Source organism: Equus przewalskii, chromosome 6 (assembly GCF_037783145.1).
Source record: "Equus przewalskii isolate Varuska chromosome 6, EquPr2, whole genome shotgun sequence".
Lineage (NCBI taxonomy): Eukaryota > Metazoa > Chordata > Mammalia > Perissodactyla > Equidae > Equus > Equus przewalskii.
Genome location: NC_091836.1, coordinates 59,601,426 through 59,615,556, shown reverse-complemented (window position 1 = coordinate 59,615,556; position 14,131 = coordinate 59,601,426). Strand labels below are relative to the sequence as shown.

The following is a 14,131-nucleotide window of genomic DNA, read 5'->3' as shown; positions in this document are numbered from 1 at the left end:
ATGATGATAATATCTACCTTATAATGTTTCTATGATAGCTCAAAATGATAATGCATGTTAAGTACTTAGCACAATGTCTGGCACATTGTAAATAATCAATAAATGCAAGCTATTATATTACTATGATAAATACAATAAAGAGATAAAAATAAGTGTTATGGGAAATCTAGAAAAGGCACAATTACTCCTGGTTGAGAAGATTACAAAAGGCTTTGTAGAAGGAGAAAATTTAGATATTCTAAGATGAGGGTTAAAGGCATTTCAAGTGATGGCAACATCAGAGCATAGAGGTGAGGAAGCTATAAAACATAGACGTTGAACAGTTTTTGCGAAGCATCCCATACAAGAAGAATTCTTTAGGAAACAAGAATGCCAGGCAAAGAAGTTTAGACTTAGCTTATGGATAATAAGAAAATGTTTCATCTATTTGTTATAATTTTCATTCCCAAATAATTTTTGTAATACCACACAGAAATCTTTTTTTTCAATTCACCTGAGCATGTGTAGCAATACCCCATCTGCCCATCTCATGACCCTCCACATTCTCTAGTTAAAACCAAGTTTTAGCCATTGGTAAGTCAAAGAATCTCCTGGCCAAAGCACAGCGTGGTCTCTTGGAGCAGGGGAAGAAACTAGAAATAACAGAGCAAAGAAAGAATGACCTTTTCTTTTTATAGCTGTATAGACACTTTAAGACATCAGGGGATATGAAAGGAAGCAAAGTTATGCTTGGTCCTGGTAAGTAGGATCATGAAACATAAAAAACATGCAGAAAAGAAAAAAGTTCAGACAAATAATACTTGATTTCAAGATTTACTATAAAGCTAGAGTAATCAACACAATGTTGTATTGGTGAAAGGATAGACATATAGATTGATGAAAAAGAATAGAAAGCCCAGAAGTAGAACCGCACTTATGTGGTCAGTTGGTTTTTGACAAAGGTGCCAAGGCATTCAATGGGAAAGAGAAAGTCTTTACAACAAATGGTGTCAGAACCATTGGATATACAAATGGAAAAAAATTAAACCTCAATCTTTATCTCACAGAATACATAAAGATTAATTCAAAATGTCATGTAGATCTAAATAGTAAAAGCTAAAACTGTAAAACTTTTAGAACAAAAATCTTTGTGAACTTGGAGTAGAATTTCTCAGACAGAACAGAAACAAGAAGAAATCATTTAAAAATTGGTAATTTGAACTTCATCAAAATTCAAAACGCTTGCTATTTAAGTGACATCATTAAGAAAGTGAAAAGACAGTCGTAGACTAGAGAAAAAATTTTATGTACATCAGCCAAAGGACTCATATCCAGCACATATAAACAACTTTTACAACTCAATAAAAGAAAGGCAAACAATCCAAAAGAAAAGAAAAAAGGACTGAAAACTTGGACAGATACTTCACTAAAGAAGATATATGGATAATCAATAAGTATTCAACATCATTAGTCATCAGTGAAATGCACATTATCAGTGAAATGCACATTAAAACCATAATAAGATACTACTACATATCTTAATGGCTAAAATTGGCTAAAATGGCTAAAATTAAGAAGACTAACAATACAAGTTCTGGGAAGGATGTAGAGCAAACCAAACTCTCATATATTGCTGGTGGTAATAAAAATATGGTACGACCACTTTGAAAATGGTTGATAGTTTCTTATAAACTTACACTTGCCAAATAATCCAGAATTCCACTCCTAGGCATTTGCCCAAGAGAAATTAAAACATTTGTCCACACAAAGACTTGTCCATGAATGTTCATAGAAGCTTTATTCATAATAGCCCCAAACTGTAAACAACCCAATTTTCCTTCAGCAGGTAAATGGATAAACAAATTGTTATATATCCATACAATGAAATACTTACTCAGCAATAAAAAGGAACAAACTACATATGCATACAACAACAAGGATCAATCTCAAGAAGTATGTACGACCAAAGAGTACATACTGTGTGATTCCATTTATATAAAATTCCAGAAAACACAAACTAATCTATAGTGACAGGAAGCAAATCAGTTGTTGCCTGGGGTAGAGGTGGAGAAGGACGATGACTACAAAGGGACACTGGGGAACTTTTGGGATGATGGAAATGTTCTGTATCTTCATGGCAGGGGTTACAATGGTGTCAAAACTCACTGAACTGTATACTTTAAATGAGGGCAGTTCATTGTATATGAATTATACCTCAATAAAGTGTGAGAGGTACCATACACGCCAGGTGGAATGCTAAGGACTATGGAAACACAGATGATAAAACATTACTGCTCCCTAGCCTTCACAATTGAAAGTGACATGTGCATAGTTTTCAGTAAAGGTAGAAGTTTGTTTTCTTTATGCTGCCCCCTTCTAAGTGACCTAGCCAACAAATATTTATTGAGCTCCTATTATGTGCCAGGCATTCGGCTTAATGTTAGGAGTGCAAAGACAGGCAAACAACCTTCACAAAATCTCTGACCTCATAGAGGCTACAGTCTAGTGGGGGAGATGGCAAGGCCAACTACAATGTACGATGATGACTTCTGTGATGGGGAGAACACAGGACATCGATGAAGTGCTTTTGTGTGGTTGGGGACAACTTCCTGGAGCAAGTAACATCTAAGCTCGTGTCTAAAGAGTGAGTTTCAGTTAACCAAAACAAAGCTAATTATCACTCCAAAATGCTCCCTTTCAGTATGGACAGTGACATCCAATATGTTCATGTATACTGTTTTGGATTAATACTTCCCCAACTAATCAATTTTTCAAAATAAGGGGTAATTTATCCACACTTTTAGTTTCATACCAAAAAGGCATTATGTGTGTTACCAAAGCCCTGGTAGTTTTATGACTGAAATCCTTACCCAACTTTGTACAATATAGCTTGTTATACTATCCAGAGTGTATATTTTAAACTTTATTTTAGGTAGTAATTATAGATTCACACATTATTTCCTGCAAAATAATCTAATGCAATTAATTACACTGCCAAATCAGGAAAAAAAAAAGAGAAAAAGTAATAATCTACATGTAAGATATGGTAAAAGTAACCTTATTAAATCTATTTCCTCCTCTAAATGAAGAGTGTTACCCCCACCCCAGGGTGTTTGGAAATCTGCAGGATGGTTTGGTGGTTGTCACAATGATTGGGCAGCTATTTGCATTCAGGGTTTAGGGCCAGGGATGCTAAATGCCCTGCAATGCTCAGGACGATGCCCCACATACAAAAATTACTCTGCCCCCAATGCTAATAGCATTCCCATTGATAAATATCATTAGAGGGTCTCCAATGGTCTTTCCTGCTCTAAAAGTTTGATAGTGAATTCTATTCATTCATTCGAACTGGCATGGCTTTAGTATTCTAAATCTCAAATTCAACAGGCAGAAAACATCAGCCAATTAGGCATCTGTGATGATTAATTTTGTGTCAATTTGGCTTGGCCACAGTACCCAAGTATATGGTCAAACATTATTTTGGATGTTTATGTGAGGGTGTTTCAGATGAGATTAGCATTTAAATCAGCGGATTTTGAGTTAAGCAGATCGCCCTTCATAATGTGGGTGGCCCTCATCCAATCAGTTGAAGGTCTGAAAAGAACATAAGATTGACCTCCCCTAAGTGAGAGAGAATTCTGTCAACAGATGGCCTTTGAACTTGAACTGCAGATTTTGAACTTTCCAGCCTCCATAATTGAGTTAACCAATTCCTTTAAATTAAATCTCTCTCTCTATACACATCCAATTGGTTCTGTTTCTCTGAAAAACCCTGACTCATATAGCATCCTTATTCTTGAGCATAAGGTTTAGAAAATGTGGGATGGAGAAATGAAGTTAATGCAAATTATCACATTTACCCTGGATATGGACAGCCAGTATCTCACTAAGTGCACACCTCAAATCTTAAACATTTCAAGTATTTGAGTTTTAGAATGCCCTTGAGCATTTTGCTGAGCATGTTTTCCTCTTCACTTTTAAACTCTTGTGCACCTTGGGAAGCGTAATCAATATGTTTCTGATTCATTTACACTTAACTTATCAAAATCTCTTTTCACAGCTGTCTCTCTGAGCCTTCTGAAGGCTTGAACTAGCTCTGTCGAGTCTCTGAGCCAAGTCCAAGAACCAGAAGTCACTTTTTGCACTCTCAAAGAAATAAAATAATGTAAGAACCCAAGTTGGAGCAAATTCAAAATGTATAATTTCTAATTTAGTTCTCTATTCCCTTTTTTAAAGTACATTTATTTTTACTTATCACATCTTCATTTGGAAAAAACTGCCTTGTACCTTTAACCTGTTCAAGGTTCTCTCTCAGACATACCTTTAAATATATACATATCTTCAAACCAAAAGCCTCAAGTAATTTTTTTTTATTAAGGTTATAAAAGTTAACATCCTTGTGAAATTACAGTTGTACATTATTATTAGTCATGTTGTAGGTACACCACTTCACCCCTAGTGCCCTCCCCCCACCCGCCTTTCCCCTGGCAACCACCGATCAGTTCTCTTTGTCCATACGTTAACTACCACCTATGAGTGGAGTCATGCCAAGTTCGGCTTTCTCTGTCTGGCTTATTTCACTCAACATAATACTCTCAAGGTCTATCCATGTTGTTGTGAATGGGACAACTTTGTCCTTTTTTATGGCTGAGTAGTATTCCATTGTATAAATATACCACAACTTCTTTATCCAATCATCAGTTGCTGGGCACTTAGGTTGGTTCCATGACTTGGCTATTGTGAATAATGCTGCAATGAACATAGGGGTGCATAGAGCTTCTGAAATTGCTGATTTCAGGTTCTTAGGATATATACCCAGTAGTGGGATGGCTGGGTCATAAGGTATTTCTATTCTTAACTTTTTGAGGAATCTCCATACTGTTTTCCATAGTGGCTGCACCAGTTTGCATTCCCATCAACAGTGTATGAGGGTTCCCTTTTCTCCACAGCCTCTCCAACATTTGTCACTCTTGCCGCAAGTAATTTTTGTATAAAACATATTTGCACTAAGTATATTTCTTTTCTTGCCTTGGCTATACGTACTGACCGGTGGATTAGTGTCAGGTTCAGTGAATCCAATGTAACCTGTTTTCGGGGTTGTTTTTTGTTTTTTGTTTCCTTTTAAGTGCCTCATGTTGTTTTGCAAAGTCCATGTAATTTAATCTATGTAATTACCGTTTCAGCACAAAAACTTCCCTGATGTTGCCTTATGCCAACAAAAACAGCACTATCCGATCCAACAGACGAATACTCCCGAGACATCATCCAATAACAAACCAATATGAACACGGGAAAGAGGAAAGCCAAATATTGACAAAGAAATTAGAAATGCAGTTTTGCACTTTTAAGGGGCTAACCTCTTATTTCTAAGTTAAACATCAGATCTCAGGACTGTTTGAGCACTGACTTTAACTTATAGATAGCAGTGAATTTCTTAAGGCTAATTAACAATCTTTCAGACAATTTAAAGATTACATATGTTAAAAAAACAAAAACCCTCCTGTTTCTCTGCCTTTGATAACTAAAGATTTATTTCAGAATTGCACATTTATCTATAATATTCCAGACTCTAAGATAATGACAGTTAATTAACTGGGCAATAATTGTAGTCTATTTTTCAGAAAATTAAGCACACAATATGAAAAAAGCATCAGACAAAACTTGGCCTTTGAACAGCAATGTACTTAATGCTTAAAAACAAAATTAGATACAGAGGTGTTCTTTTCAGGGAATGAATGAGAATTGGGCTACTTAAATTCATTTATCTGATTGCTTTTTAAATTAAAATAAGCTTTTTTCTCAACCTCAGAGTAATACATGCTTAGTCCCCAAAATACAGAGAAGCAGAAAGAAAGAAATAAAGGATATATTCAGGGCCACCCAGCAGGAGACAGACATGTTGACAACTTAGTCGGGAGCCGTAATGGTGCAGAGATGAAGAACTCAGCTCCCAGAGTTAGGCTGTGTGCATTCAACTCCAGCTCCACTACTTACCACCTTTGTGACTGGGAGCTAGTAATTTAATTTCTCTGTCTCATCTTCCTTATCTGTAAAATAGAAGTGTAAGGATATTGTGAAGATTAAATGAGATAAATTGTGCAATGTGCCTGGCATATAGCAAGCCTTCAGTGAACGTTAACTTTTAGTTTGACTTTCTAGATTCATTTTGTCTTAGTGTTTTCAAATAGGGACATTGTGGGTCTGATTTATGTTTGAAAAGGGCACTTACGGTCTCAGAAGCTAGTCACTTATAATCAAAATATATTTCTCTTCATACTTTTTTTATTGTAAGGGGGAAAATTGGAGATAAAATATTATTATTTTTAAAATCAAGGCTGTTGATTTTAGAGCAAGAGCAAACTGTTATTTCAAAAATCAAAAGAAATGTATCCCTCAACAATTTTCCATGCAATAATAAATGTTTCAAGCTCTTCCACACATATTGTCTCATTTAAAGCTCATACAAAACTCTTTTAAAAACATGAGACACTAGAATTATTTCCATTTTTTGAGCTAACCCTTCCCTTAGATTAATGATAGACTATTGTCATTTGCATTTGCCCTTGCATTTGTCATTAGATTTGGGGAGAAGTAAAATTATATATCTATCTGCTCAACACTAAAAATTCCGTCTGCTTCTCCTCCTATTTTCCCTATCTTATTTAGAGATACCACCATCCAGGAAGTCAGCCAAACTATAAACCTGAGATATCCTATGCCTCTCTCTCTTCACCCCTCACATTCCATGAATTACTAAGTCCTGCTGATTACATTTCTTAAATATCTCTGGAAACAACTGCTTACTTTCCATCTTCATTGGCATTCCCTTAGCTCAGGTCTGCAGTGTTGCAGCAGCCTCCAGTCTCACCCTCTGATGTCTGCCAAAGGGAAAATTCTTCTTTGGCCACCCATTACTTCAGACCAACGGCATAAGGCTTTCCATGAACTGGCCCCTCTCAAATTAACAAGACATCTATCTATAAACAGTATGCTGTGGAATGTACCTCTCAAATGACTAAAATACAAATGTCCACTCTTTAGGGTACTCCCTTCCTATTATCAAGGAAACCAGAGAGTTGAACTAGCAATCATAAGATAGTACTTGGAAAGCAGTCACTGCAAAATCTCAAGGGAGATTTCATTCAAGCTATAATTGATCCCAATAAACTTTCCTTTATCCACGATAGAGGTGTACTTTCCAGTGTTTGGAATACATCATTTGCATCCACTGGATTGTTTTTGCCTCTCAGGCTCTATTAGGGAAACACTGACAAAAATTTATTTCCCAAGCTAATTCCCACCTCTTCATGAAGGCTGTCGTGTTTCTACCTAGTTAACATTACTTACTGCCCTACCCATCCTATCATAGGACTGTATTTTGTGTTGAATATTTCTACTACAGGACTCAGTATTCTTAGCACTAAAATTATTTATGAAGGTGCTTTCTTCTAGAAAGTTGCAAGTTATTAGTGATTAAAAGGACTATCACCTGGGTCAACCAGATCTGGGTTTGAATTCTGATTCTCCCACTTACTCATTGAGTGGCCTTTGTCTAGTCCTTTAACCTCTCTGAGCTACAGATCCTTCATCCACAAAACATAGATAATATGGTACTAGCTTCATAGAGTTATTGAGAGGATTCAATGACAAGCTGCATGGAAAGCACTTTGCACAGCACTGGATACATGAAAAACCCTCAATAAAGTAGATCTTACTGATCATCTCTGCATTCAGTGTGGCAGTGAGGAATCCTGTGTCTAGGATGGGATCCATTATACAGCCTTGCTTTTATTTTTTGTGGTTTATCTACTTTGGAAAGCAAAAACACTTTCTCTTTTAAAATATCTTGTCCATTATTTAGTAAACAGACTTTCTTAGATCACTAGAAATACTCATTTGGTTTACCTCTGTCTTCCCTTACCAGATTATAAATTACTAGAGGAGAGGCATGATGTTTTAGTTATTTTTGAATCCCAAGCACCTAGAAAGTGCCTGGCACATAGCAGGTACCTAAAAAAATTTTATTGAATGAAAACATAATTTCTAATACTGTATATACGACATTTCTGATGTTATCATCTAGACCAGTGGTTCTCAAAGTCTCTTGAATCAGCAGCATGGGCATCACCTTGAGTTTGTTAGAAATGCACATGGAAGGGCTGACCCAAACCTAGTATATCAGAGTCTCTGGGGATGGGGCCCAGCGAACTGTGATTTAACAAGCTATCCAGATGATTCTTATGCCTGTTACAGTTTGAGAACCACTGATCTATACAGTATTTTTCTTTAAAAGTTAAAACCATTTTATAAATCTCAAAAACATTATGCTGAGCAAAAGAAGCCAGAGACAAAAGCACACATACTGAATTATTCCATTTACTTGAAGTTCTAGAATAGGCAAAACTAAGATAAGGAGAAAGAGACCAGAAGAGACTGGGGCAGTCGGGAGAGAGGTTTGAATGGAAAGAAGCATGACGGAAATTTCTGAAGTGCTAGAAAGTTCTAACTATATCTTGATGGGATGTGGATTACACGGGTGTGTCCCTATGTCAAAACTCATCACACTGTATACTTAAGACCTGTGCATTTCACTGTATTTAAATGAAACATCAATGAAAAATTAAAATAAAATAAGGTAATGCCATTCTAATTCCTACCGTCTAAGTCTTATCAGCAGGAGATGTATTTTTACACAGCAATCTTAAGATGTCTACAAGGTCCTGCATCATCTGACCCCTTACCTCTTTTCTAGCCTTACCCATTACCACTGCTCCATCACTTTTTCAGTCCTTCACCAGCACTGACCCTTCAGTTTCCCAATGGCATATATTCCTCTCCAGGGCCTTTGCATGTGCTATCACCACTCCTTAGAATGTTTCTTTCTTTCCTTTCACCTGTTTAACTCCCATTCTTCTTTCAGTTCTCATTCTTCTATCTGTTCCTCAGGGAAACCCTCCCAAATCTCGATTTATCATGTGTGTCCATGGAACCTTTTGTAGGACTGCTGTTTCTACTTGTGCAGGTTGTTCAGCTAAACAACGGTTCCTAGCTGAGGTGTTAGTGGCTGAAACCCAGTTTGTAATCCACTCACAAAGCCTTGCACATGGAGCAAGACTGTGTCAACCTGGAAGAGGGGCTGCCTTTTTGTAATTCATCAAAGGCATAGTCTACTTGCCAAGCTGTGCCTACTTGGGTTATTTCTGTCTATGGGGGTGTATTTTCAAAAATAGCACAAAGATACCATGTGGGCTAACAGCAGCCCTGGCCTTGTACTTCCCTTTCATAGTGCTTACCACAGTTGCAATTTTACATTTTTGTTTGTGTGATTATTTGGTTACCGTTTGTTTCCCACACTAGACAGTGACTCTACAATAGTACGAAACTGTCTGGTTTTGCTTATTATTGAGTATTCTCAGCACCTAGAACGGTGCCGGGCACACAGTGTGTATTCAGTAAATATTTATTAAATGCCTGAGATATTTTTTAATGCTGGAAGAATATTCAGCTTTCTGAAGGTAGAGACTGTGTCTTATTTTCCCTTTTTATCTCCCCCCTAATTACCATACTGTTTTGCACATAAATGGCATTCAGCAAATTTCTCCTGATTGATTTAAAAATGTTCAAAGAAGCCATATGATGTTCTGTTCATAGAAAACTGGATCTGCAAGCATATGATTACACACTGCATGAGTGATGATGAACAGCTGCTATTTATGAAGCAGAAGAGACAAAAAAGTGTTGAATGAATGAGAAATAACTTCAACTGAAATGGGAAGGATTTAATTTAGCTTTTGAAACTCATTTCCTGATATGAAGCTTACAAGATACAGGAAGACAATACCGAGGGAGGCTGTGAATTTTCTTTTCCTTTATAAATAAATGATCTTTGAAAGTTTTCCAAGCTAGATCAACCACTTATTTAAAGGCTAAGGGGTATTTCTGAATAGAGTTCTCAACAGTCTGAGATAGATTTCTTTAAAAATAAGGTTTTTTGAGCAGGATAATTTTACAGAAAATTTGCAAAGACAGTATAGAGAGCTCCTGTATACCTTTCACCCGGTTTCTCTCATTGTTAACATCTTACATGGTACATATGTCAAAAGAAATTGAAATACATACATATCTATTAACTACGCTACAGACTTTATTTGGATTTCCCCAGTTTCTCCAGTTATGTCCTCTTTCTGTCTCAAGTGAGACAGTGTTTTGATGTTCTTCCCTAGTGTGTAAAAGATTGTGTGATCTAAAGATCAACCTCTGTGAGTAGAATTACATAAATCTCGAGCTGCCTGGGTCCTTCATCTTGAGGCAAAAGTACTTTGTCTTTCCAATCAGTCAGACTTGAATGTGATCCCCAGCTCTGCCACTTTGAAGAGGTGTGTGTCTTTGGGTAAATTGTTTAATTACACTAAGCCATAGTTTCCACATTTGTAAAATGTGGTGGTAAGACCTCTCCAGCTGTGATGGCTCCTGGAATCCTTCACAGTAGAATTCAGTGTTGAAAAACTTACGATTTTAATAGGTTATTAGTCTTTTGTATTTATTAATACCATAAAGATAGCACTCTAAACAGAATACCTATGATATTTTACATATGTTAAATTAGAAGAGGGCTCAGAGGAACCTGACTAAAGACTCTCCTTGACAAAACTTCAGTCAGTCTCCTCTGAGCCGTCTTCTCAACCAGTCCTTGTCCTTGGGCTCTGTCTTCAGCTTGCTTAGTCCAGTTGCAGCAAGAATTCATCTAAGTCAGTTTAGAGAGAGTCTCCCACGTTTGATATCTGATCACCCTGGCAAGTTGGTTCAGGAAGAATCCCCCTACCCTTGATGTCCCCCCTAGTAAGTTTCCATCCACTTTCCTTTCCCTCTGTCCTCCTAGGTTTGACAGCTTGGTCTATGAAATCAACTGACAATAGGCAGGTTAACAGGATAAAAGGTATATAAATTTATTAATTTTTAATATTATGTGCATAGGGGCATCACAGGTGGAAAAAAAGTGAATACCCCCCTCAAAAAAGCAATGAGATTTGTGAGTTTATACCTTCTCAATAGGGGAAGGGGAGAGAGAAATGCTTTTTTTGAAAGATGGGCATTGTGACAAAGTTTACTTGGGTGTGGTGTCGACTTCTAGTCTCCTCTTCCATGATAAGAGTCAATCTCCTCTGGTTGATGAAACTCCTAGGGAGGGGATTTATGACAGTTGAGCTCCTTTTGGAGGATCTGTCCTTAGGCAGATAAGGAGAGTTCAGAGAAAGCCTGTTTTTCTTTTTTCTTTCTTTTGTTTTTTGAGGAAGATCAGCCCTGAGCTAACATCTGCTGCCAATCCTCCTCTTTTTGCTGAGGAAGACTGGCCCTGAGCTAACATCCGTGCCCATCCTCCTCTACTTTATATGTGGGACGCCTACCACAGCATGGTGTGCCAAACCGTGCCATGTCCACACCCGGGATCCGGCGAACCCCGGGCCGCTGAAGCAGAATGTGAGCACTTAACCGCTGCACCACCGGGTCGGCCCCAAAAAGCCTGTTTTTCAAGTGCCTTCAGCTCAGAATAATCAACATACCAAAGTTGCGTATTATGGATAGCATGTCCTGACCTCCTTCATCCCCTACTCTGCTCCTGATTATAAGTCCCCAACTGTCCTTGCTGTATTTAGAGTTAAGCCCTCTCTCTCCTATTGTGATAGTCTTGACACTTATTACAATAGCTCTGAATAAAGTTCCTTACTGTTTTAACAAGGGTCAGAATAATTTTTTAACATTAGTAATAATGAATATTAACTAATTTCCATTTTATTATCTGTGACGCATCCAAAAAATTTTAAAAATATCCCTCCAAGTTTTAATAAAACTCTTTAAAAATATTTTTGCTTTGTTATGAATAACATGCAAGCTGAAAGGCATCTTCCTCCCCTATCTGTCTTTTATCCAAATGTTCAGCACTTTTTAAATTTTATGACTAGAAGTTGACTCCTACTTCCCAGGTCCCACTGATGCCAGATGCACAGAGTAATTTGGATTGGAAATGCTTTAGTTGATTACTCTTTATTTGTAGGGCTATATTTCATGAATATCTTCTCAACAGAAAAGGGGAGTATGTTTGTCTGTGCCCATGAAAATGTCATACCAAAGCACACCTTATTTTCTCAGTGGCTGACTCCATACCAGTCTCATGTCTCTCTCTCCCCCACTGAGGAGCGCTTAGCAGTGTCTGGGACATTACAAGAGTTCAACAAATAACTGCAATTATTATCATTAAGACCTGAACTTTAATTTTTTTCAGGTTCCTTCTTTCTTTCTTGCAAAAACTTCTTATTCTGCCCTGCCTTTGTTTTACCTTCCTTTTCTCAATTTCAACTGAGTTCTCTCCTTATCTGCAAAAGGAAGAGTGATTTGCAATCTGAAGATAATGAAAGAGACAATGATATTCTTCCTGTTAAGGCATCATGCAGAAATAATTCAAGTACGCTAGAACTTTATGGATGGGGCACTCTATACTGGTTATCCCTTGGAGATGTAATAAAGTTTAATAGGAAAAATATATAATATCAAGTAGGTGCTCGAGAAATGTTAGGTCCCTTCCTATCTCCTCGTTTTTTACAGACAAGGACAATGAGGCCCAGGAAGATAAGTAGTAACAAGTAAGTGCTAAAAGAAAAAAAAAAAAAAAAGAGGGACAGCATAGGGTACCGGCTTTTACTTCTTGCCATCATTCTCCTTTTCCTGCTGCTCATTCGGTTCTATGACTTAATGACCCATCTAGTAAATCGAGGAGGGTAACCAATGTATTTGGCACCTGTCAAGCGCCCAGATATGGTAACACTTAAGAGACAAACATTTTGGCGAAGTATAATAGTTTGTTGCCGTCTCCTAAAATGTTATTGTATCTGGTGTGCCAAAAAATATCGTCCGTCGTTTAACCCTAACAGTCTCATGCATAATTGGAGGTGACCATTGACTTTTAGGCCTTTCCGTTGTTCAGGGCCTTGATAGTCCTTTAACAGTTAAAAAGAGCACTTCGGGCTGTAAGTCTAGAAGCATACTATAATTTTACGATATCCCTACCTAAACCTTACCCAATATTGGCACCAACTGAGTGAGGATAATCATTCATCGCAATAAATATTCATCGGAATAAATATTCGTCAAGAATTCAGGACCTGTGCAGAGACCATGATTTGGTAGCGCTTTGAAATCAGTCACGGGCTACGGAAACCCGGTGGAAGACCACTACCTGGTTCAGCAAACAGCATTTCGAAGAGGAGGGGCTTGGAGGAGGCGGGTCCCGGACAACCCAGCGCGAGAATACGCCCCGGCACATGCGCACCTCTTGGTGCGTAACTTCCATTTGCTAGATGGGGGAGGCAAGTGAGAAGCAGTCTACAGTTTTTGAATTCCTATTGTCAACTAAAAATTAGATTGTGAACAGTTCGATGGATAATGTGAGATCGTTATCCTGCGAGTTCAAGATTAACGAAACTTGGCATACACCGCTCAAGTAAGAGGTGACTTCTCGTAGCTTCCCCCGTACCCTGGGACTTTGGTGGTCTAGTCCATTCCACAGACTTTCGAGTCCTTGCAGCGGGTCGGGGATCGAAGGATTGGGCCAATTGCGGCAGAAACGTCTTTTGGAGGAGGAAGGGAGTGAGGGGGCATCCCTTTGAGTTCCGCCTCTCCTTTTTCGAGACGGTAGTGGGGAAGGGGGGACGTACGAAATACTGCCCTCGAAAGGCAACAGATAACACCTCTCCAGGCAAACTGCCGGGAGGTCGGCGGGAAAGGGGCAAGACGGGAGTAGGGAAAGGAAAGGAGCCAGGAAGCCGCGCAGGAGGGCGCGCGCGCGCGCCCCTTTTTCAGCAGTGTGGCGGGGTCGCACGCACGCCCGCCTCGGCGGCTGGGCGCAGTTTGCGACAGTGGGGGGAGCGGTGGAGGTGGCGGCGGCAGTGGCAACTTTGCGGCAAGCTCCGGCCGGGCTTGCTTGACGGCGGTGTGGCGGAGGCCCCGCCCTAGGCGGCAGGAACCTGGAGGGAGGCGGAGGAATATGTCCGAGAGGGAAGTGTCGACAGCGCCGGCGGGAACAGACATGCCTGCGGCCAAGAAGCAGAAACTGAGCAGCGACGAGAACAGCAACCCGGACCTCTCTGGAGACGAGAAT

General features: G+C 38.8%; 1 protein-coding gene and 1 long non-coding RNA gene across 5 annotated transcripts in view; one reads left to right on the top strand and one right to left on the bottom strand.

Annotated features, from left to right (window-relative positions):
* The window catches only part of LOC103564484 (uncharacterized), a 27,791-nt gene extending 14,502 nt beyond the window's left edge, over window positions 1-13,289 (bottom strand). The window contains exons 1-2 of one of the 2 annotated variants that reach the window (XR_011541532.1): window positions 13,211-13,289; window positions 5,974-6,026 (exon numbers count right to left, since the gene is read on the bottom strand). This is a non-coding gene — a long non-coding RNA (uncharacterized lncRNA). Of the gene's footprint in view, window positions 1-5,973; window positions 6,027-13,052 lie in introns of both variants that reach the window. The other variant, XR_548072.2, reaches the window with a different exon arrangement.
* The window catches only part of EED (embryonic ectoderm development), a 30,111-nt gene continuing 29,263 nt past the window's right edge, over window positions 13,284-14,131 (top strand). The window contains exon 1 of one of the 3 annotated variants that reach the window (XM_008540347.2): window positions 13,284-14,131. In XM_008540347.2, the coding sequence (XP_008538569.1) occupies window positions 14,018-14,131 (114 nt within the window). In that variant the 5' untranslated portion in view covers window positions 13,284-14,017. The other 2 variants (XM_008540339.2, XM_070625731.1) reach the window with 2 other exon arrangements.